General features: G+C 36.2%; 1 protein-coding gene across 10 annotated transcripts in view; it reads left to right on the forward strand.

The window, feature by feature from the left end:
• PPP3CB (protein phosphatase 3 catalytic subunit beta) overlaps positions 1-18,667 on the forward strand; it is a 47,442-nt gene extending 28,775 nt beyond the window's left edge. For 2 of the 10 annotated variants that reach the window (XM_059899337.1, XM_059899339.1), the window contains exons 10-15: positions 3,136-3,213; positions 7,793-7,819; positions 9,885-9,969; positions 10,700-10,797; positions 15,612-15,641; positions 17,049-18,667. In XM_059899337.1, coding sequence (XP_059755320.1) covers positions 3,136-3,213; positions 7,793-7,819; positions 9,885-9,969; positions 10,700-10,797; positions 15,612-15,641; positions 17,049-17,227 — 497 coding nt within the window. In that variant the 3' untranslated portion in view covers positions 17,228-18,667. Of the gene's footprint in view, positions 1-3,135; positions 3,214-7,792; positions 7,820-9,884; positions 9,970-10,699; positions 11,731-15,611; positions 15,642-17,048 lie in introns of those variants that run through there. The other 8 variants (XM_059899338.1, XM_059899342.1, XM_059899340.1 and 5 more) reach the window with 8 other exon arrangements.
• The last annotated feature ends 5,196 nt before the right edge of the window (positions 18,668-23,863 follow it).

A 23,863-nucleotide genomic window follows, 5' to 3' on the forward strand; every position in this document is an offset into this window, starting at 1 on the left:
TGATATCTTTCACTGGCTACTACTGTGCTATGATTCTCTTGCCTTTCCTTCACAGGTAAGCTTCTAGATGGAAAGCACTACATACTTAAAAGCTACTATTTAGTATCCGTAAATGACTCTGGTAACTTTCAGGATAAACCTTAGCCTGTCACATGCGGTCTTTGGACCTTCCCTACTTTCTCTTCAGCCTCACTTTTTGTCTTTTTCTTTCACGTTCTCTATGTTCCAGGTATGAAACAGCCCAGCCAACTTCCTTAATGTACTATATGCTCTTTAAGTTTCATGCCTTCTTACTTTTTCTTTATTTTTTCATAACAGCTTTATTGAGGTATAATTCAAATACCATACACTTAACCTATTTACACTGTGTAATTCAATGGTTTTTAGTATATTCAGAGATGTGCATCTATCACCACAATCAGTTTTGAAACATTTTCACCATCCTCCCAAAGAAACCTTGTGTCCATTAGCATTCACTCCCCAGTTCCCCCCACATCTTCTTTCCAGCCCTGTGCAACCACTAATCTACTCACTATTTCCACAGATTTGCCTATTCTGGGTATTTCATATAAATGGAATCATGCAATATGTAGTCTTTTGTGACTGGCTTCTTTCCATAATGTTTTCAAGGTTTATCCATGTTGTAGCATGAATCAGTACTTTATTCCTTTTTATGACCAAATAATATTCTATTGTGTGGATATACATTTTATTTATCCATTCATCAGCTGATGGACATTTGGTTGTTTCCACTTTTTGACTACTATGAACAATGCTGCGATGAACATTCCTGTACAATATGGTTTCATTTTTCTTAGGTATGTAACTGGGAGTAAGCATTGCTGGGTCATATGATAACTCTATGTTTAACCTTTTGAGGATCTGTCAAACTGTTTTCCAAAGCAGCTATACCATTTTACAATGCTACCAGCAGTGTGTAATGTTTCCAGTTTTTCCATATCCTCGCCAACACTTGTTATTATGTATCTTTTTTTTATTATAGCCATCATATTGGATATGAAATTGTATCTCATTTCCCTAGTGAATAATGATGTTGAGTATATTTTTATGTGCTTATTCGACATTTGCATATCTTATTTGAAGAAATGTTTATTTCTAAATGGATTCATTTTTAAAAGGATTATTTGTCTTTTTACTATTGAGTTGTAAGAGTTCTTTGTATATTATAGAGGCAAGTTCCTTATCAGATATATGATTTGCAAATGTTTTCTCCTGTTCTGTGAATTGTCTTTTCACTTTCTTGGTGATGTTCTTTGAAGCACAAGAGTTTTTAATTTTGATGAAGTCCTCTTTATTTTTTCTTTTGTTGCTTGTGCTTTGGTGTCATATTTAAGAAACCATTGCCAAACTCATGAAGATTTACTCCTATGTTTTCTTCTAAAAACTTTATAGTTTTAGCTCTTCCATTTAGGTCTTTGATCCTTTTTGACTTTGTGTGTGTGTGTGTGTGTGTGTGTGTGTGTGTGTTGTGTGAAGTGGAGGTCCAACTTCATTCTATTGTATGTGGATATCCAGTTGTCCTAGCACCATTTGTTGAAAAGACTATTCTTTCCCCAGTGAATTCTTTTGACACCCTTGTTGAAAATCATTTGACCTTAAATGTGAGGTTTTATTTCTGGACTCAGTTTTATTCCACTGATCTATATGACTTCTTCTTACTTTTTCTAACTTCTGTTTAGAATGCTTTATCTGCCCTCTCCACCTGGCAAATTTCTACTTCATGATTCCTCTACCAAAAGCCTTCTTGTCTTTTTTTTAATAAATTTATTTATTTATTTTTGGCTGCGTTGGGTCTTCATTGCTGCGCGTGGGCTTTCTCTAGTTGCAGTGAGCGAGGGCTACTCTTCGTTGCGGTGCACGGGCTTCTCATTGTGGTGGCTTCTCTTGTTGCACAGCACGGGCTCTAGGTGCGTGGGCTTCAGTAGTCATGGCATGCGGGCTCAGTAGTTGTAGCTTGCAGGCTCTAGAGTGCAGGCTCAGTAGTTGTGGCACACAGGCTTAATTGCTCCGCAGCATGTGGGATCTTCCCGGACCAGGGATGAAACTTGTGTCCCCTGCATTGGCAGGTGGATTCTTAACTGCTGCTCCACCACGGAAGTCCCAAAAGCCTTCTTTTCGTCAGCAGATCTTGTGCATAACTCTGTGTACTTACAGCATAGTGCTCATCACTTTTTTGTGATACAATATGTATGTATATAACTATATATCCTTAGTAGTTAGTAAGCTTTTGCAGAGTAGAGACTGGACCTTTTATATCTGAATCCCAGAGCTTTAGCACAGCGCCTGACATGTGGTGTGCTATTAATATACTATAGGGGAAATAATAGGGGCAGTATTGAATTTTGTTTGAATGTGTTCATTTCAAGGTGCCATCAGGACCTCCAGGGGCTAATATTCAATAGGCGTTTTTATTATTAATTGAAATTTGCTTATACCTTTAATTTTTTAATTTACTCATTTGTCAGATATTTACTGTATGCCTCTCATGTGCCTGGCATGGTACCAGGCTCTGGGGATGCAGTAGTAAACAGAACAGCACCCTGCACTCATGAAGCTTTCATTTTAGTAGGGGAAACAGACGATATACAAACAGTCTGAGACAGTTTGAAACAGTGGAACTGTGCCATGGTTTTTTCTTACTCCTTTTTTTAAAAAAAATATGTATTTATTTACTTGGCCGTGCCGGGTCTTAGTTGCGGCATGCGGGATCTAGTTCCCTGACTGGGGATCGAACCCGGGCCCCCTGCATTGGGAGCATGGAGTCTTAACCGCTGGACCACCAGGGAAGTCCCTTTCTTACTCCTTAATGCTGTATCCATAAATGAAGAATTTAAATGTATGTATTTAGATGTTATTCATCCCTGTTCTTATCCCTGTGGGGGCTTCATTTTTTTTTTTTTCCCTGAGAGACCTGAAAACTTATTCCATAAGGAATCTCTCAAGCTTGTTAGCCACTTAATTTCTTTCATTTTGAAAGCCCTTATAGCTTTTAATTCCATCATTTCTGCTATCAGAATATGTTTGTCTTCTTGGATCATTTATATAAATAGTTGCCCTGTATACATATAGATAGTTGAATATGATAAACTAATGTGTAACTTTTTTTTTTAATAGTGACAGAAATGTTGGTAAATGTTCTGAGTATTTGCTCTGATGATGAACTTATGACTGAAGGAGAAGACCAGTTTGATGGTATGACTATTCATTTTACTGTTTTTTATTGTGAAATATAGTATCTTTTAACTGCCCAGTTTTAATATACTCTTGTAAAATATAGTCATTGCTCTCAAATGGCTATGCTATTTGATAAGTGACAAGTCACTTTTTCAGATATTATTTATTTTAAGATTTTAAAATCATTTCAGTAATTTTTTTTTTCTGTTGGTATGGGGAAGAAAATGAATTTAGGGAAAGGGGAAATCTGGAAGAAAGAACAGAAGGAAAGGAAAATTGAAGTGCTAAAAGAATGTGGTTCTTCATGAATATGGACACTACTTAGAGAAGGGAGGATAAAAATGTTTTTTGTTTCCTTGGTACTGTATTCTTAGTGCATCAGAAACATACCTGAATACCCAATGCCGTTGTCACTTCTTCCTTTCAAAAATCAAAGTAAGCTGTTCTCAATTTATGAGTGGTTATGTTCTAAGAGACCACTTGTTAGTTTAGTTTAAGATTCAGCAAGCATTTTTTCCATACAAAGTTATACATGGTTGTTAGTTCTTATGTAAGCCAACCAGCCTATGTACCTAATGCACATTTATAGTATAAACTAATACGATAGAAACAAAATTACTTTTATTTTTATGTTCTGAAGTTTTTATTTAGAACTTAAATTTAAATATTTATATTAATTAACTGAATGAACAAAAACATAAAGTTTGTAAGCTGAAAACTCTTTATTCCCTTCCATATGCCCCTCACATCTTTGTTGCAGCATACTTTTCATAGTTTTAATTAGTATATAAATGTTTCCATGTATTAAACATAATCTACATATTGGTAAAATTCGATACCTACATATTTCTAAGTATATTAATATACCATAATCTTTGTAGTTAATATTATATTGTTTGGCATTTGGGTTGCTTTAAATTATTTTTATTATGAATAGCATGCAATAAACATATTCATACAATAGTTTTAATTTTCCTTTTTGGAATAAATTTCTTGAAGAGAATTACAGAGTTAAAGAGAATGAAGAGTTTTAGCTTCATTATTTTAGCTATGAACTGCCAGATTACTTTGCATAAGAATTGGACCAATATGAAGTGTTTCTAGCAATGAATCTATAGACCTGTATTTCTTCACAGGCCCACCTAATTGGGTTTTGGTTGTTTTTACTTATTTTGCTTGGTGGCTATAAATTACAGTCGGTTTAATTTACATTTCTTTGAATTCTGATGATGCTAAGGGAGAAATTACTATCTGCTTTCCCAACTATGTAAACTGTCCCTATCAAGTGACCATTTAACAAGTAAAATCTGAGTAAACACTGTTTAGAAATTTCTCTACTTACAAACAGGTTTGATTCTTAACCACAGTTTTAAGTCCATTTGTTGAAAGCACAAAGTGACTATATACAAGTGTCTGCTAGTGCCATCTGTTGGTGGCAGGCAGGGATGTGCTTTTACTCTGGTTTATAGTTTTGTTCATTGAAATAAATTAACTTATATCAGTTCTTTTTTTGTTTGGATAATAAGATTTAATGAATAATATTAATTTTTCCTTATTTTAATCCTCTCTGATATTTTGTAGAAGCTTTTAGTTCTAACATATTTCATCATATCTGTCTTTTCCATAAAATTTTTAAATAATTTTAATTAAATATTTATTTCCCCTGTTCTGCAATCACTGTTGTAAGACTAGTTCTGGGTTCAGATTCTAGTTCCTCATAATGGCTATGTGACCTTGGGCAAGTTACTTAACCTTTCTGAGCCTCAGTTTTTTTATCTTCAAAATGAAGATAATAGTTCCTACTTCATAATGTTATAGGTATTGATGTAATGATCAATAATATAATGAAATAATTTTTGTACATGTTCCACTAATTTTTTCAATAGAGTTTTCTGTTAATTTGTCAAATTCTGTGAACTATCTAGTAGGAGTTTTAATTGGTGTTACATTAAATCTGTATCTGAATCTAGGAAGTTTTTAAAAAATATTTAATTTTCTAAACTAAGATCAAAATCTCTTGCTCTGTATAATTAGTTCATTTACTATAATTACTCCTTTTAATATATTTAATATATAATTATTTTATTTAAAATCATATAGTTTTTCTTTGGGAAAAATCTGTTATTACCAAGTTAAATTAATATTTCAGTATTTTATGTTCTTATTACTATTGCAACTGGTATCTCTCTTATATTTTCTGACTGTATAAAGGAATTATATATTTGTGGGTTTATCTTATGTTCAACAAGTTGGATCAGCAGAATTACTTCCTACGGTAATTTTTGTTTTCCTTAACTTTAAAAAATATGTCATTTGCATAAGGCTGATATTGTTTATTTTCTACATTTTTACCTTTTATTTCTTTTTCTTCAAAAAGTTTGTATCAATATTGTTAATAGTGTTAAATAGGAGTAGTGATAGGTGATGCTTTAGTCCTCTTTCTATAGTAAAAAGGGAAAAGGTTTCCATGTTAAGTCTAATATAGTACTTGGTTTAGATACTGATGATTTATAAGAAGATAGACACTGAATCATTTTTGGGAATTCAACCAGGAGTAAATATAAAATTTTATTATAGTCCTTCTAATGAGATTTTATGTATCTTATCAACATTTTTCCTATTAATGATAAATTATGCTTATTTATCAACTTGTTACATCATTCTTACACTCCAGAGATGAATCAAATTTGATCATTAAAGAGGCACTGTAGTTTAGTGACAAGGGTCAGTGGTTCAGGTGTCTTGGTGCTACCATTATACTAGCTGTGTAATCTTGGGAAAGTCACCTAACTTCTCAAAATCTTCTCTTCCATAGATTGAGGGAATAGAGAGGATGAAAAGTCTTTACCACTCTTAAGTAATTTAAAAAATTCGTAAGCACCATTTATGACAATGTTTCTATGGGAAAATACACTGAGCTCCAGCTCTGAATACTAGAAATAGATCTCCCTTCACTGCCAGCATGGCAGGTGCAATTACTCCACATTTCTTCACCCTTACACTACCAAGTATTAAGAGCAGAGATGCCAAGAAAATTTTAAGAGTATGGGTCTGGGAGTTTGCATCAAGGAATGAGAGTGGTTTGGGGGAGAAAGAACCTTGAGGAATGGAGGAAAGGGGAGGAGTTTAGGATAGATACTAGGATGGGATAGGGAAAAGAGCTACTGGAACTACATTTGTTTCACTTTCTTATACATATTCCCTTATTTCTTCCCCTTAACCCTATCTTTTCTTCTTTCCTTTGAGCATGATAGCATACCTTCTCTCCTCTCCTTCCCCTTTTCCTACTCAGCAGTGGGACCATGCTATGGACTGGGCCTGGGAAGAAATCTGACTTAGAAAGAAAACTTGTTGGGTTGGGGATTGCTGTGGAGACACAATAAGGGTTTAACTTTCTGTGGGGGAAGGGAAAGAACATGATTGGACATTTCCCACTGGGAGGAAGGAAAGAGTAGATTTTGCATATTCAAGGCTGAAATTGGCTAAAGGAATAAGATTCTCTTTCTTCTTAAGTGATGGCCTTTGGTATTCTGTATTGTTTAATGTACATGTGGGTTTATTTTTAAAGGCAAAAATTTGCATAAACATATTGCATGTGTAAATGCACGTAGTGTTCCTTTTAGAGGTGTTATGTAATCATTAAAGGGAATTTTTGAACACTGATTTCTATGATATTTAGAATGCATACTGTTTCTTTCAGTTATTTATCTTTTGTCTTGAGTTTGGTAAAGGAAATACATAATCCATATGTGTTATAGTTTTACTAAACTAAAACTTTGCATTTCCTATAATGGAATCATGTATCTCAGCATTAGAATGGAAAGCTCAAATGAGACATCTCTGCTGCCTACTCTAAGAGCTATTACTTGCTTTGAAACAATCTGTTGCTATTTGTGCAAAAAGATGTCCCTCAAACTCCCAGATTGGATTGGGAACAGACAGCACACATACTGTTGATCCTGAGTATGTGCAAAAGTTACACAATTCTGATTCAAGAAATTGTGTGCTCTTGTTATTATGGAGTGTGGAAGGCTTAGCCTTTCCTTTATTGGGAGTGGGTAAGGTTTTCCACTGAGGTAGTTTATAAAGTTACCTACATTTCTCTGTGTATGCTACAGATTTTGCAGATGTTGGTGTCCTTGAAGAACCACATGAGTTTGTATCTCATTTGTGTCATTACCTTTCACTTAACATACTTCCATGGGTGACACATTTCCTTAAGGGTATTAATATAAATGTGCGATTGTTGTTAGCACAGTCTTTTATCAGTCTTATGTGTTTTCACGTGTTTTTTTCTGTCCCTAATTTGTCTACTTTCATCAAATATTATAGTCATTCTGTCCATAATTTCTTCTGAACACATATCTTTTAAGAAATCTTTCCTTTAGAGCTCTACCCAGTGGCATCCCTCCTTTATTTGCCAGATCTTACAGTACTACATTTTTCAAATTTCAAATATGAGGACCTTCATTTTTCTCCCTTTCTTTCTACATTCATTCTTCAGTACCACTGCCAAGTTAAATCTCTATCTTTTTATTTGTCTCAACCACCTTTTCTCCATCATTCACTTCCTTTTTTCTGGACTCTCCATCTGAAGAACGGCTCATATATGGCAATAAAAAAGGTACAGACCAGACAGAGTAACATTGTTTTGAAATATGACTTCATAAGTTATTCTCATGTCCATGTAAGTTTGTGTATTCATTAAGTATATTTATGCAGAGTCCTCTTGGGCCTTGTGCAAATTTAGTTTAAGTTTTATCTAAGTTAGAATTTGATGTTTTTAGAAGTCATATTCCAAGATATCTGTCTTTCTGTGCATGGAAATATTTTTCCCTCTTTTTCATTCCTCTTGTTTTAAAATTTCATTCTTTTGCTTATTTGTAATGTTTTGTACTTTTCCCTGCATGACTAGGGGTGTTTGATTGTCTGTCTGATTCCCCAAAGTAATTTTACTGTGGACATTTACTTTAATATTATGCATGATGTGTTTGTAGACTGATTTAAAATCCTGATTTGTAAAGTGTTTTTATATTCCAGTGAATTTTTAATTTGAAATCAGTATAGTTTACATATCATTCAGTTTTATAGATATATAAATTAAGGCTGAAAATGTGAATGTATCTCATTACAGCCATCCTCCCCCATCTCCGTACTCCTCTCCCCCAGTCTGGCTATTTCAAAAATTCTGTCAATTTTAAAACAAAATATATTAATTTATTTGAAGAGAATCAGACTTACCCTATGTCCTTGGACAAGACACTTAGTAAAGTTAGTTTCTTTGTCTATAAAATGAGGAAATAGAACTTTGCAGTATCTCTAATGTCTTCAAATTCCAATGTTCTATGATTTTGAGACTTTAAGTAATTTTTTTGGCATCTTAAAAATACCTGTGTAGTACCATGGACCTACACAGTTTTGGATTTGTAAAAGCTATGCTTCAGCACTCATAATATTACACTTAGAGCATCATAAAACATGGTTGTGGAGCCTGTTTTCTCTAAAATATGTCTTGTTTTCATCTTTGAAATTGGATTTCTTTTTCTGTTTCTTTGCAGTAAGGTCCAGTCATCATCTTAGTTTTTAATTATATGTATTTGTGGACTGCTTGAATTTTAAATAAGATGCTCTAGCCCAAAAGACTTTTGGTTGTTCAGACCTCTGTGTACCTAAGGCCCCTTTTGGTCTAGTGTCTTTAGCCTTTCCTTAACCTTCTCCTCAACCACGGTGCTTCCATATGTTTGTTTTCATCATGTTGAAGCACAGTTCTAAGGAACCACACTCTTGGGTCCAGAGTGATTCTAGTTGCTGTATATGAGATAACAGGACTGAGATTGTTGTTGTTCTTTCTGGAGGCCAAGGGAAGGAAGATAACAACCTTTGAGTCTTTATTCAGGCAAAGATTCAGTTATTTTGATATATTCTCTTCTGTATCAGTGATAGGCAGCGCAGATAACCCTTTGGAGATGAAGCATTAGTGATTCTTTAGCCATGTTTTTTGGGGAGTCTTTTCTCATTGCTCACTCTCCTTGTGTCATACTCACCTAGGGATGTAAAAGCTTGTATATATTTGCATGACCTTAGAGGACACCTAGTCCATGAGGTTGAGATGTACATTGTTGAAATGCTGCTATGGTCCCTCGTTCTGGGTCACCTGCCCAGTAGTTGCTTCATATCACTGTTTTCAGACCAACTTTTAGCAAGGAAGCTTCTTTTGTCATAGTATGATGGGATATTTCCAGCCTGCATGTCAAAGGCTTTTATGATAATCAAACAGAAGTCTAAAGGTTATGACCAGTTCTAGTCTGTTAGTCTGCATGCCATAGGCTCTCATGAGAATTAAACAAAGACTGTAGAATTGTTACCATTTTTTTGTCCTCTGGTTTGTGATACAGGTTGGACTCTAGTTTCTTTCCCATTGCTGTTTTACTGGTTAGTCAGTAGTGTGAGAGTGATAAAGTTGGCTGATTACTTTTCAGTTGTATCTGTGTCAGATCCCAGTATTAGACCAGTGCTGAGCTAAACATTGAAAGAGAAGCTTTTTGGCATGAGTTCATCTAGTTTCTTCCATGTGAGCTGGTGGCGAGGGGCTTGGTGTTGGTTCAGATGAGAGTGAAGCAGGCTAATAGAATGGTACAAGTATGGATGCCCTAAACTTGAGTCTTTCTTTCTATTTATTCCATTGAAAGTAGGTTCAGCTGCAGCCCGGAAAGAAATCATAAGAAACAAAATTCGAGCAATTGGCAAGATGGCAAGGGTCTTCTCTGTTCTCAGGTAATGATATATTTTCCCAATGATTTGTTTTACAGAAATCACTTTTATTATACTTTATTGTAAGCGGTGTCCTGTTTGATATCTAAAAGCAATATAGTAGCATTCTTTCTATAAAGAAGTTGTATACTTACATGTTGAAGAGGGGAACACAGGTCCCTTTGAAACTAGTATTTTTGACCCTTGTGGTTATTATTGTTCACCTTTGGTATCTCTTGTCCTTCTGTGATGAAAGTATTAGATCTACACTTTAAAATTAGAGCATAATAAGGAGGAGGGGGCACTTTTTAGAGTGTTCCTGATGAACTTGCTCATCTATAAAGGAAGTCCTTTTTGCTGGAGTCATAAATTGTCTTCCTGGGGTTAATTCAGGAAGACCAGGTTTAAGGTTGCACGTGAATGGGTTAGTCCTTAAAAATTTGTTTGCAAAACTGCTTATATCAGACATGAAATACCATATTTTATCAATTTTATGATACCCATTGGTGATGAATCCCACCACATATTTAATAAAGCTTTTCAGGAAGAACAATGTATGTCTCAGTTGTATGGCATACCCTCATATCTGAAACATTTAGAACGTGGAAAAATGTATATCTTGGAATTGAGGAAAATATGGTAATAGCAATGAATGTCATAAGTTACATACATGGCCTCATCTGGGCCCCATCTCCTCTTTTAACCTAAGTACTTGTTGGAAGTCTCTGATCTTTGTTATATCTCTCTGCTATAGGGAGGAGAGTGAAAGTGTGCTGACACTCAAGGGCCTGACTCCCACAGGGATGTTGCCTAGTGGAGTGTTAGCTGGAGGACGGCAGACCCTGCAAAGTGGTAATGATGTTATGCAACTTGCTGTGCCTCAGATGGACTGGGGCACACCTCACTCTTTTGCTAACAATACACATAATGCATGCAGGGAATTCTTTCTGCTTTTTAGTTCTTGTCTCAGCAGCTGATACAAGCAGAATACTATATGATAGGTAGTGTCTGATTAATAACCTGACCAGGGCAGAAAATGATAGAATGGGTATTCCTTTCAATTGAAAATAATGATCAGTCTCTCAGCTTTTCATGAAATGATATGGGAATAACTCATATCATAATGTCTGAAATATTTATTCGTTTGTCTAATGCACCCTTTTCTTTTTAAAGCCTCAGTTTCAGAATGTGAATCAAGGATATCCATATTACTTAAATGGAAATGTAATTCCAAGTTTCTTATTTTTTTATCTTTCTAATTTATGTAATTGTATTAGACTGTGCTTATATTTTCAGATGTTAATTTTAGAATTAACAATCTGCTTGAGCCCCAGAACATTACTTATGCACTTCACTTGCCAAAACATTTGTGCAAGGTTTTGTACCCTGGTAAATGATGCCAAAGTTTGTTTTCTGTGGTGTTTGTCAAATGTTCTATGTATAATTGACTGTCTGTAACACGCTGTTTCCTTCCTCTGCAGATGTAGCTGCTTTCCTAAATCTGTCTGTCTTTCTGTAGGTTAGCTGTATGTCTGTAAAAGTATGTTAAGTTAAATTACTCTATCAGACACTTGTCTGTCTTGATGTAGAAGCAACTTTGTAGCACCTTGTTTTGAGGTTTGCTGCATTTGTTGCTGTACTTTGTGCATTCTGAACATGAATGTAACGTTAGATATTAAGTCATTGTTATAAGGGGTGGAATTTAAATCCTGTAAGTCAAAATTGAAAGGGTGTTATTAAGTGTGCCTTTATTTTGCATGAAAATAAAAAGAATTATACGTAAAGCATTCCTGTAATCTGGCTCATTGAATATTTTATATTTAAAAAAAAAACTTAAGTTTTTTTGGAGTAAATATTTGTGTAAATACTGGGTTAACTTTTTGAAAGCCCATTACAGATTAAATAGAAGAAAGTGATGTGAATGTTATAGACTATACCCAATAACTGAAAGTCTAGATTTCTTTCCCTTGTGGTTGGAAAGCAGAAAATGTGATATGTAAAGCCTTAATTTATGTTTTATTGTAGTCACTTCTGACAGCCCTCCAAGGGTCATTGTTGTATTAAAACAGGAAGCAACAGATCTGATGTTTTCTTAGTCATGTTTGGTGTTGTAATTAGTCAAATTTTTAAGGCAAAAAAATAGGAAATTTTAATTTTAAATTTTGAATAAATTTAAATTAGATTGACTTTTCACAATTTCATTTCACTCGGTCTCATAATAAATGCTTAAATAAATAAAAAGAATTTTTCTGTAGACAAATAATTTCTACTTGTAGCCTATACATGTTCTATTTATATGTTATTGTGTTGTCTGCTACCACTACTGGTATATGTGAGATATATAAGTATGTTTTGAAATTATAGCTTCAAATTTTCATTTTGAATGAGGTTTCTTTTTTGGATTTAAAAAAATCTGCTTTGATTCTCTTTATATTTCTTGCCCTTCATTTTTCTTATTATCTTGTAAACATTAGGAAAATGAGCTAAAAAGAATTTCATTAAAACAAATTAAGAAGACCTTAAACATTCAATAAAACTAGCAAGAATGTTAATAGAAAAGGATGAATTTTAATAACTTGAAAAATGCCATATCCTTCCTCCTGTTTGTTCAGAAAAGGAAAAGAAAACCGAAAGGGTCTCATACTTAAATAAATCTAAACTATGGTCATCTCTCAGTTATCCTTGGATATATTATTACTTTTATGTTGTATCCACAGCAAACCTTTCTTTCAGATTTCGCAATTAGCACCTGCTAATTACATGCTTTGTTGAGAACTCAGCACATCTATTTATTCTTAATTTGCATGCAGCCTGAAGCTCAGTCTTCCAACTTTGAAATCACCCCCAACTGCAGGGAAGGATTGAAAGACAGCTTTACTGAAGGGACTGTCTATTCCCGGCGTAGAGTGAGTTACTGGATGGTGCTGAGCTTAAGGGGTCCAATTTAGGAAACTAGATAGCTCCCTAGCTCTGCCAGCAATGGATCTTGATCGTGTGGTTTACATTTGGTTGAAGTGATTTCTCTAGCATAAGACAAACCCATTTTGAAACAAATAAAACTCATACAGAAGTATGACCACCCATGTAATTTTTAAAAATTTATGTAACATTTAAAATTTTAGTAGACATGACCCCTGACGTGAATACCTGAGAGCTAAATATTGCAAAAAGAAAGTTTTAAAATTCTAAGACCTCCATCCTATTGTCAGAAAATAGAAATTGTCTCATCAATAACTTTACAGTTAATTTATGATATTTCTCAAGTGTTTTTACAAACTGCATAACTCTGTTGGAGTAGGATTTGATAATTATATTTTATGTGCATTTTCTTCTTGGAAGTTTGATTGGGAGCTAGCCGTTATAATGCTACCTTCACGAGGACCTATATGAGAAAATATGTGGCCATCTATATTATAGTAAGGTCAATTCCTCTTGATCACTTATCCTGTGTAGTATTGAGGAACACAGTTTGAAACAGCATTACACTCAACCTTAGTAAGGCCATGTCAAGATGCCCCATAAAACTGAAAAAAATTGAGGAAAAATAGTGCTTTTCAGATAGAATTTTGCAATTATCAGATCTCTTTCTTTCCAGCTTAATATGTAAGCTTCAAATGATCTTCTTTGAATTCTAAGCATTCAAGCTTAACATGGTATGCAGTTTTGAGTGTGATGTACATTTTGTGTCCTGAAAAGGATTTAGGAGCATTTAGAGGCTTTGGGAAAGAGCAGAGAATATAAATTGACCTAGAAAATGCATATAAAATTAAAAGCCCCCAAAAGTGTATTGTCATTTTCATAATTTGAAAAAAATTTTAATAGACTTTTAAACTATTGACATACTCAAATAGATACTAATTCTTACAGTGATAATCAGTTTTTCATTTTTAATTTATTCCTATATATTATACAAATTATGAAATATCTCATATAAAATCACTTCTGTTACCACAAGCTCTTTAAAACGTAGATTCTGGTAGGCATTTTATTTTTCCCTATTTAATTTCTAAATTATAAAGAAAATAGTCCATCTTTTGAAGAATAGGAATTCCAGGGCTGATCCAGTAGAGGTGGGTCATTTATCCCAGTTTTCTGTCTGGACAAATTCCAAGAGTATTTTCCAAGTGTACAGGGCTAGATTTTTTAAATGGTGATTTGTACAGTGGGTATACAATAAGTATATCTGCTTTAATTTGTAATATGATTTAACAGTTGAGAAAAATTAATTCTTCCTTTATTCAGTGTTTATACTCCTTTTTTGGCGGTCCCCACTTTACTATCTGATTAAGATTACAAACATCTAATTTAGCCTTCTTTAATTCCTTAGATTCATCAGTGTCCTTTCACATTAATAACTGCTTTGGATAAATTTTATTATTTCTAAATCATGTGTACTGCTAGAAGTTCATTTTAGGAATAATTATTCTAATTGGCCTTATCATTGAAGAAGCAAAGTAGGAGGGATGGAACATTATCATTATTAATATTATGAGTTTGTGCACTTTGGGTAAAGTGAAGAATTGAGACTTGGCAGTATTATCAGGCAATAATGTTCTCTGCAATCTTTGGTCCTGGTCCTCAGTGTGAATGCTTTATACAGTTTGAACCCAGAAATGAACCAAAAGAATCTTTGACTACAAAAAAGTGTATGACTAAATATGTTGAAATTCTCTAAATGGGCCAGAGACAAGCTATACCAAGAATGTATTTCTCATTTATATGACCTATATGTATGTCCATATCATGAAATGAATAGGATTTATTGCCTGTAAGACCTCAGTTCTATCTCTTGATTCCTCTCTAGTTGGTAGATGGGCTTGAAAACATGCTCAGTAGCCTTTTTATCTTCACTTGAGGGTGTTAGTACCTGAGGTAGATTTGAGTTCGTGATACACTGAACATAAATGGATTTTTATATATGTTATATGTTGATATCTTTAGATATCTTTAGATATTTGGAACACCAATTATAATAGAAAGGAAGTTCCTAGTAGACAAGAGGAGTCCTTTTAGATTACCCACAGAGGACAAGGACTATGGAACTGTTCTAATTAGAGTAATTCACTAAGTTTACTGACTATAAATTTCATTGTAGCCATACCAACTTTTGCAGCTTATGCTTTGCCCTATGAATTAGAAGTGACAGGAAAAGCATTGCTGACCCCTTCTAGTTTATATCTTAGGGAACCAACTGGTGATAAGTATTATTTCAGTTAGACATGAAAGAAAAGAATCTCCTTCTGTTTGCTCTGCTACAATTCTACCATCATAATTTCACTCTATAGAGAATTTCCTTGTGATTGTGATGGATGTGACATAATAAACATGTTGGAAAATTCTAAGGTCATCAAAATACTGAATTCAAGATGGGTAATTAATACTAGTGTGCATTTGCATGGATGCTGAGGTGTCTGTTTACAATAGGTCTATGTGTTCTGTGCTCTGAGCGATGGTGTCTTAGTGCTGTGTGTAAACTGTGCTGTGTCAGGAATTGGGGGATTGGATGGGGCTCTCTAATACGGGTACTATATATGTTAAATTGTAAATGATAATGTAGTATGGGGTACTGTTATATATTTTAAGTGATCATTGCCTTTTCTGCTGTACGATATGACCCTTCTCATCTCTCTCATTCATTTTGCATGCCTCTGCTCACTTCTGTACAGCCACAGTTGAGGCTATTGAGGCTGAAAAAGGTACGATCAGAGTCCTTGCACTGGGCAGAGATCTGTGGTGTGTGGGTGGGCATCAGAGAATGTCCTGGGGGTGTGTCTTACTTCTAGCTTGCACAGTCCAAGATGAATCAGACTCACTGACTCATCAAGTTTAACAGTCATATCTTTTTCTTCTTCTTCTTTTTAAATCACAAGGACTGAGTTCCATAGTGACAATTTGGTTTTTTCCCTTTTCTAGTATAGTAATGTGACCAGCATTTAATGTTCCAGAATTCTTTAGAGTACAGCATGTTATGGTATAATATTATAGCATTTACAGTTGCAAATAAAGATCTGTTCCATATTTTGCATGATTCTGTGCTACTCAGATTTTTTAATTCTTAAGTGAAATCCTCTCTAGATATAGGTTTGGTATACTCATGATATAAAAATGACATACTCATTTTCAGTAATTCACCTGAGAGTGCAAGGCTGTCACTATGATTTTGTGCTGCAGTCTGGGCTAGTGTTTGCTGATAATATTACATCCGCGTATATCATGTATTGGCTTGGTATTCCACGTTGCTGAAAGCTTTGCTGCCCCAACCACTTACTTGGTTCACATGCACAGACTCTGAGTCCCAGGGATTGCATATTAAAGCAACCAGATTATAACCAATAGTATGGAAATTTTTTCTATGTACATTTTAATAATAGAGGATACATCACTCCAGATGAAGTGAATGAGAAACCATAACAATTGGAGGAGGATTGCCGTTTATTTTGATTTGGGTTTCCAAAAAACAGGCAGTGAATGGCCAGTGAATTAAGGAAAACATCTCCTAAAATATGGAACTATAAATACGTTTTACAATCTGCCAAACACAGATCTAACTCCTGGAGGCATGTCCTACCTTTTTCATTTCATATTGGTGGTAATGGGGTGATAATACCTTGACCTCCAAGGTAGTTCTGATCTGCTAAATTTTAACTTTCTTTTCTTCTCCCACGCTCTTGGTACAGATTTGTATGTTGAGGATTAACCTTGTTTAGCCTCCTCACTTGCCCCTACTCTTGTTGCTGCCTTACTGTGATAGTCACTGGTGATCTTAGGGCCTGAGGTAGGAGATAATTGATGTAGTAGAAGTTAGGTTGAGACCCTGAGACCATTGCCTGGAGGTCTTGGGGCAGGGGAGGATTATTTTTGTGTGTGTTTTTTTTTAAGACTATGTAACACTTGTCGTCTATGAAGCTGTCATGTTTATATTTAGGTTTAAACATTTCACATTTTAAGGGGAAATCTAGAATGGGGATAGACTTCAGTTAAAGTAAGATTTAAATGTTGCTATGTACAACTAATTTCTTTCTTCTTAAAAATCATTAATTATGTTTTTGAAATCTCAGAAATGTTTTTCAATTACTGACTTATCAAATTTGCATTTTGTTAAGCAATACGAGGATTCTCTCCACCACATAGAATCTGCAGTTTTGAAGAGGCAAAGGGTTTGGATAGGATCAATGAGAGAATGCCACCCCGGAAAGATGCTGTACAGCAAGATGGTTTCAATTCTCTGAACACCGCACATGCCACTGAGAACCACGGAACTGGCAACCATGGTGCCCAGTGACCCACGGCTTCCCAGGGACTCTCACATCTCGGGCCCCAAATGGACAGATCACCCGAGGAGCTGGAGGGGTCGGTCAAGCTGACTGTAAATGTCACAGTCCCTCTGGAGAAACCATTGTGCTTTTGAGACCCCAGCCCCCTTCCTGGATGGAGGCTTGAGGGCCCTGGGACATGTTGTGCTACCTGATAAGATTGGGTCATCGCTGCCAAGGTGGAGAGCAGTGAGCAAGGGGCTTGGGGCAATTTCCAGTGGAGGGCAACTACACCTCCATTTATGCTTGTGGTTCACACATTTAAGTTTACAAATGAGATTTCTTTTTCCCCTCAGTAGAATTAGATTTTGTTTTTCAACCATAACTTCAAATACAATCCTAAGAGATAATGTGGACTTTTTTTTTCCCCCATGAAATGTCTTTAAAGGATGAATTAGCATGGTCTTAAAATACATTTCCGAGGTTACTAAGCTGTGTTTTGAATTATGGGCAAAATGCTGAGAAACCCAGTTGGCATTTATACAAAATGCTGACCTCAGGTCTATAGTTCCTAAATGTGGCTAATTCTGTAATATAGTCTTGGTATTTTTCAATTATGAATGCATAACCTATTTCTAGGCTGACTCTCTTACTTGTACACAAATCCAAAAACTAATTTAGAATCTTTCTTGCCCAGATCTTTTGAGATTTACACCCCAGAGATTTAAGAAGAAAATCTCTAAATTTCAGAATTATGAAGAATTACAGAATTACTCATTTAAGGTACTTTAAAAGAAGTTTGTACATTGTCAAAGTAAATTTTAATTCAAATCATGTCTGTAAAACTTGACGTATTTTGTGTATGCATGTTTTCATTTTGCAAATATTTAATATATAGACCTATGATGTACAGGTACGACATGTATAGGTTACCTAGATGTTATGAGAAATTTTAGTTTATTGTGAGTACTCAAGTTGCTTAAGTAGCCACCAGGGTGATTTACTGCTGGCTTTCTATCATTTTATGTTTTGATGCAAAGGAAATTTTTAAATGTTCTGGAAGTGTTTTTGATTAAGCAGTGCAGCATAGAAGCAACGGTTCTGTTCAGTCATTCAGATGTTAGTGGAAGCATAAAAGTCAAGACTGCATGTTGAACATTTTCTTTTGATAGTTACAGAACTGCTTGGTTAGACTAAATGGAACCATGTGCTAATTTTTCACAATTACTGACCTGTATTGATTGCCACAGTAGTTTGGTATTTCCCTTTACTTTGGTGGCCTGCTTCCCTCATGCCCTGGAATACAACTCAGAGCTCCAGGCAGCGGAACCATCTATTGTTTGTTTGCCAGAAAGTGCACCCTGTATGGTCTCCTTTCTAAGTTGGAAATATTATGCATGTGCAGGACTATTTGAGTATTTTATAAACAGTAGCACACAATAAATTCCATGCATGGGCCGCTGCTCCTATCTCTGTGTTGGGTTTTATTTGGAAGATGTAGTCTGATTTGACCTCATGCAAATCAGAAAATCCTGTTAGTAGAATTGGGATATTCAGAGAAAATTATCTCATGGGTAGTTCATGGTAATTTGATGAATTAAATTCTTGTCTTCATAAATTTTGCTCTTTTTTTTTTTTTTTTTTTTTACTTTGCTTATACTTGTTTTACATGAGCATTAGTAACTGAGCACTCTGGGTGCCTATTATAGGCCTAAATCTATTATTTAAAATCAGTGTTTCACTTAACTTTTAATTGAAAGAAAATGTTATTGTCTAGAATTTTGTTACAGTAGTATTTGGAATTTATTAAGTGTTTTAACAATAAGAAAAGAATAATACTGCATTTTCCTGCCATTATACTCCTTTTTTTTTTTTTAATACTTTATTTATTTATTTATTTATTTATTTATTTATTTATTTATTTATTTATTTATTTATGGCTGTGTTGGGTCTTCGTTTCTGTGCGAGGGCTTTCTCCAGTTGCGGCAAGTGGGGGCCATTCTTCATCGCGGTGCACGGGCCTCTCACTATCGTGGCCTCTCGTTGCGGAGCATAGGCTCCAGACGCGCAGGCTCAGTAATTGTGGCTCACGGGCCCAGTCGCTCCGCGGCATGTGGGATCTTCCCAGACCAGGGCCCGAACCCGTGTCCCCTGCATTGGCAGGCAGACTCCCAACCACTGCGCCACCAGGGAAGCCCTACTCCTTTCTTCTTTGTCACAATCAAAATAAGTATAGAATTTTGCAAATTGAGCGAAATTTGCATATTGTTCAACATTTTATAATGATATAATTGTAGAGCAACTTTAATTACATTTTTTCAACAATAATTATAATGATACACATTATAAAGCATTAACTTAGGGACTTCACTGGTGGTCCAGTGGTTAAGACTTCGCTTTCCAATGCATAGGGTGTGGGTTCGATCCCTGGTCAGGGAGTTAAGATCCCACATGTCTCGCGGCCCAAAAAATAACCAAAACATAAAACAGAAGCAATACTGTAACAAATTCAATAAAGACTTTAAAAAAACGCATTAATTTAAATTGAAGTATATATACATGCCTAATTCGCGGTAGCGAACAGAACTCAAATTGTTGATCATTACAGCTTCTGCTTGCTGTAATATTAACTTGCATCCCAGTCCATGAGCTGCCTTTACAGTTATTATGTACTGTATACTAAATATTCTCTTGATGTTATTGGTCTATGAAAACTATGCATCTCTAAATTAAGAGCTTAACTAATATATCAGGTAGCAGGAACTTCTTTAGTTCCTTAGGCCCATTACTAGGGTTATATAGTGTTTATGGGAATCATGGGTAAACATAAAGCATCATTAGCAAATCAGAAGAATTAGGGTTAATGGTAAAAATTAAGAAGAAAATAAGAGGAAGGAATGGAACTCAGAAAAAGTGGTATACATGAAGAGTGGTAGAATATCACCCAGTGCCTCAGAGACCCCTTCCTACTTGTTTTTTTTAAATTTATTTTATGTATTTTTTGGCTGCGTTGGGTCTTTGTTGCTGTGCGTGGGCTTCCTCTAGTTGCAGAGAGCGGGGGCTTCTCATTGCGGTGGCTTCTCGTTGCGGTGGCTTCTCGTTGCGGAGCGTGGGCTCTAGGCTCGTGGGCTCTAGAGCGCAGGCTCAGTAGCTGTGGCCCACGGGCTTAGTTGCTCCGCAGCATGTGGGATCTTCCCGGACCAGGGCTTGAACCCGCGTCCCCTGCATTGGCAGGAGGATTCTTAACCACTGCGCCACCAGGGAAGCCCCCTTCCTACTTGTTGAATAGGAAGCTCTTTCTAGTCTGTCTTCTAACTAGTTTCACAAGGAACCATAGAAGTACTTTTAAAGGTTTTTTTTAATGTAACTCATGATGAATGCAAATTGTGAAAGTTCAGATCTTTCTAAATTGTAAATTTAAATGTCTACCAGAATAGTAGTAATGATGGTGAAATGTAAACTACTATTCAATATCAATTTTTTTCTATATATCATCTCCCTTTATATTCAAAGATGACACTTCTGAGTTAGAAAAGACAATCTGACTTCTTTTACCTTTTGCAGTTCAGCCATTAACAAACCTCAAAACCTTTCAATTTTCTGCCAGTTAAATTTGAAATTGGCCTGAAACCTTTGCTTAAAATGAATTACCCCTATTTTATTCAGGATTTTTGCCTATTGCAACTGATTTTCCTTCGTCCACAGCTATTTTACATAATGTTATGTAATTTTTTTTGCATCCTTAACACTTTTCTTCCACCTTCCCTGCTTGTAGTTTGTGCTTTCTACAGTTTGGGGTTCCTTTGGAATCCATTCTCTGCATCTGTTCATACATAGATTTATTTGCCACGGTCCAGGACCTTACTGCAAGTGGTTCTGTTCCCCAATTTGCTGATGTTCACAGAGGCAGGTAAGTGACATAGCTGGGGCCACATGTAAGCAGCGTCAGGTCATAGAGTCATATAGGACCACTGCACTAACAACTTCTGATAGGTTTGGAGCTTGATAGCTGTAAGTGAAAAGGAGCTAGAAATGTGGAATTAAATTCCCTGGATCAGCATCCATTACAGGAAGGAATGAGATGTTTGAGTTGATTCTTTTCTATTTTCTCTTCCTAGAAATAGTGTGTGTTTTTGGTCTTGCTTACTTTAATATTCCAGAAAATTTTATTCCTCTTTTAAAATAAACAGGTGGAATGCCCCTGATGACATTCACTCAGAAAGTGCCTTGCTCTCCTTTCAGGGAAATTGAATTTTACAAATTAATTCTGGACGTTTCCCCTACAATTGATTTCCTTCTGTACCATTAAATGACCATTTGTATTCTCCTTTTCTGGGTATCATATTTGTACTTAAACCTACATTGGTCACTGTTGAGTTGTGTTTGAGCAGTGTTTGTTATGCTAAAAAGGACTTTGGGCTTGGGAGAACTCATCCTGTGTCTAGATTGACATCTAGAACTCTAGGGATTCCTGTTCCTCTGGGCTATTGTTTACCTTTTCCAATCAAATACTTCTGAACTAATCCCAAGGGCTTTTTCCTGACGTTGTGGACTGGGAGCAGAAATGCTGCCTTAGTGAGAGAGGTCCAGGAAGCAGTAAGTTTCATCTTTCCTCAGCCTGCCTGGCCTATGGTGAGTTTGGGAGTGTTGACAGAGTTCTGAGCCTTCTTGGCAGAGAAGGAAGGTCAGAAAGAGAGAAGTCCAAGGGCAGGGGGCCAGGTCCTTATTTGCCTCGTTAGGGAGAATTCACTGTTGTCTGTCTGGTTGGCAGGACATACCTAATCACAGAGACCCAGCATTTCAGCAGTTTGCAAAGGAAAGTGATATGAAGGGACAGCTGCAAATCAGCCACAACATAGATCTGAGGAGATCAAGCATTTACTTCACTTGGAAGAAAGAAGGAAGGAAGCTGAGGGCTTAGCAGGGTAAGTTACTTTTCCATCAACTCCTCTGCTTGCTTAGTTTATAGTTAAGTAAAGCATTTATCACTCCAGGGAGTGTTAATCACTGATAAAGCAGCTGAATGTTATCCTAATAGCAATGTGTCTAATGTGTTTCTCCTTTTCTCTTTCTCTTTCCTAACCCCTTTTGAGGATCCCCAGTGACGAGCTTCACTCACCCTTCTCTACCCTACTCCCTAAAGACATTTTTTGTTTGCTGGTGAATTTGAGAAAATTAGATGGGCCTCACTGGTCTGGAGATGGTGAGAAGATGACTGTGATTTAGGTGAAATTTGAGGCTGTTGGTGGTAAGGAGGGGTGAATATGGGAGACCTAGGTGTGGGAATAAGCTAGCTAATATTTTAGAGAATTTAGAGATGAAGGATAAGAGTTTTTGTAGGCCATCCAGTTCATGTCTCCTCTCCAGCCCTTGGTGTTGGTGTTCTCGCTCTTATATACTGGGAATAAATTAGACCCCAAGTCACTGCCTTTGTTTCTCTCAGGTCAACTCCCCACCCCCGAACTTGGAGGATACTAGGCCTCATTGCAGGAAAGTTAGAACCAGGGGGCCTGGGTACGCAAACTCAGACATGAGCCTGATGATATATACAGATGCAAATGCAAAGACCTGGCTCCTCATTCCCACCTTCTTACCTTCCTGCCAGAAAATTATCCATTTGTATCAGGAACCCACTCTAGACACAGAGGAAAATATGGCATCAAGGATTTCAGCAACTTCATGACTCCCCAAGCTGTGTGATCCCTTGACTTCCAGCCAGTTCAGCCAGTCTTCCAGTGGACTTAATCTTCCATTGGAGGAAGACCTCTCTTTGGAAAGGTGGATAAGTACCTTTCTGGTCTTAATTGGCTTCCATTGCAGAATAAAGGCCTTTGGTTGAATATCAGGAAGATATTTATTATTACTTCTGGAATTTAAGACTCTTGATTTATCTCAAAGATACTTTTCCTCCATACCTGTAAAGAAGAGTCCATTCTTTCAAGGTTTAAAAAGGTGGTGTCTTGCCAGAGGGGGCTGGGTAGATAGAGCATATAAGTACTTATTCTAGAATTGCAGTGGCTCTGGGAATGTGATGAGAATGGTGATTAAAAGTGGAGGAAAGGGCTTCCCTGGTGGCACAATGGTTAAGAACCCACCTGCCAATGCAGGAGACACAGGTTTGAGCCCTGGTTCCGGAAGATCCCACATGCCACGGAGCAACTAAGACCGTGTGTCACAACTACTGAGCCTGCACTGTAGTGCCCACAAGCCACAACTACTGACGCCTGCGTGCCTAGAGCCCGTGCTCCGCAACAAGAGAAGCCACCGCAATGAGAAGCCCGCGCACCGCCACGAAGAGTAGCCCCCACTCCCTGCACTAGAGAAAGCCTGCGTGCAGCAACAAAGACCAAATGCAGCCAAAAATAAATAAATTAAAAAAAAAAAGTGGAGGGAAGAGCCAGGTCAGTTTTCGGAAATGGTGTCCTAAGGTTTGAAGGCAATTCCATCTACCCTTTAGTAAAGAGAAATAACCCTTAAATCCTAAAATAATGTACTATCTTTAGGTCTAATTTCTTCTTTATTGGTGGGAACGTAGAAGTAGAAGATATGATATGCAGATGAACTTAGTTATCTCTGTTTTGTGGACTCTGAAACTGGCCATTCATCTGTGGGATGAGGGGGGAGAATAGGGGTGGAATGAAAGGACGAGGAGAAAGGAAGTACAA

The sequence above is a fragment of the Balaenoptera ricei genome, chromosome 16 (assembly GCF_028023285.1).
Source record: "Balaenoptera ricei isolate mBalRic1 chromosome 16, mBalRic1.hap2, whole genome shotgun sequence".
Taxonomy (NCBI): Eukaryota; Metazoa; Chordata; class Mammalia; order Artiodactyla; family Balaenopteridae; genus Balaenoptera; species Balaenoptera ricei.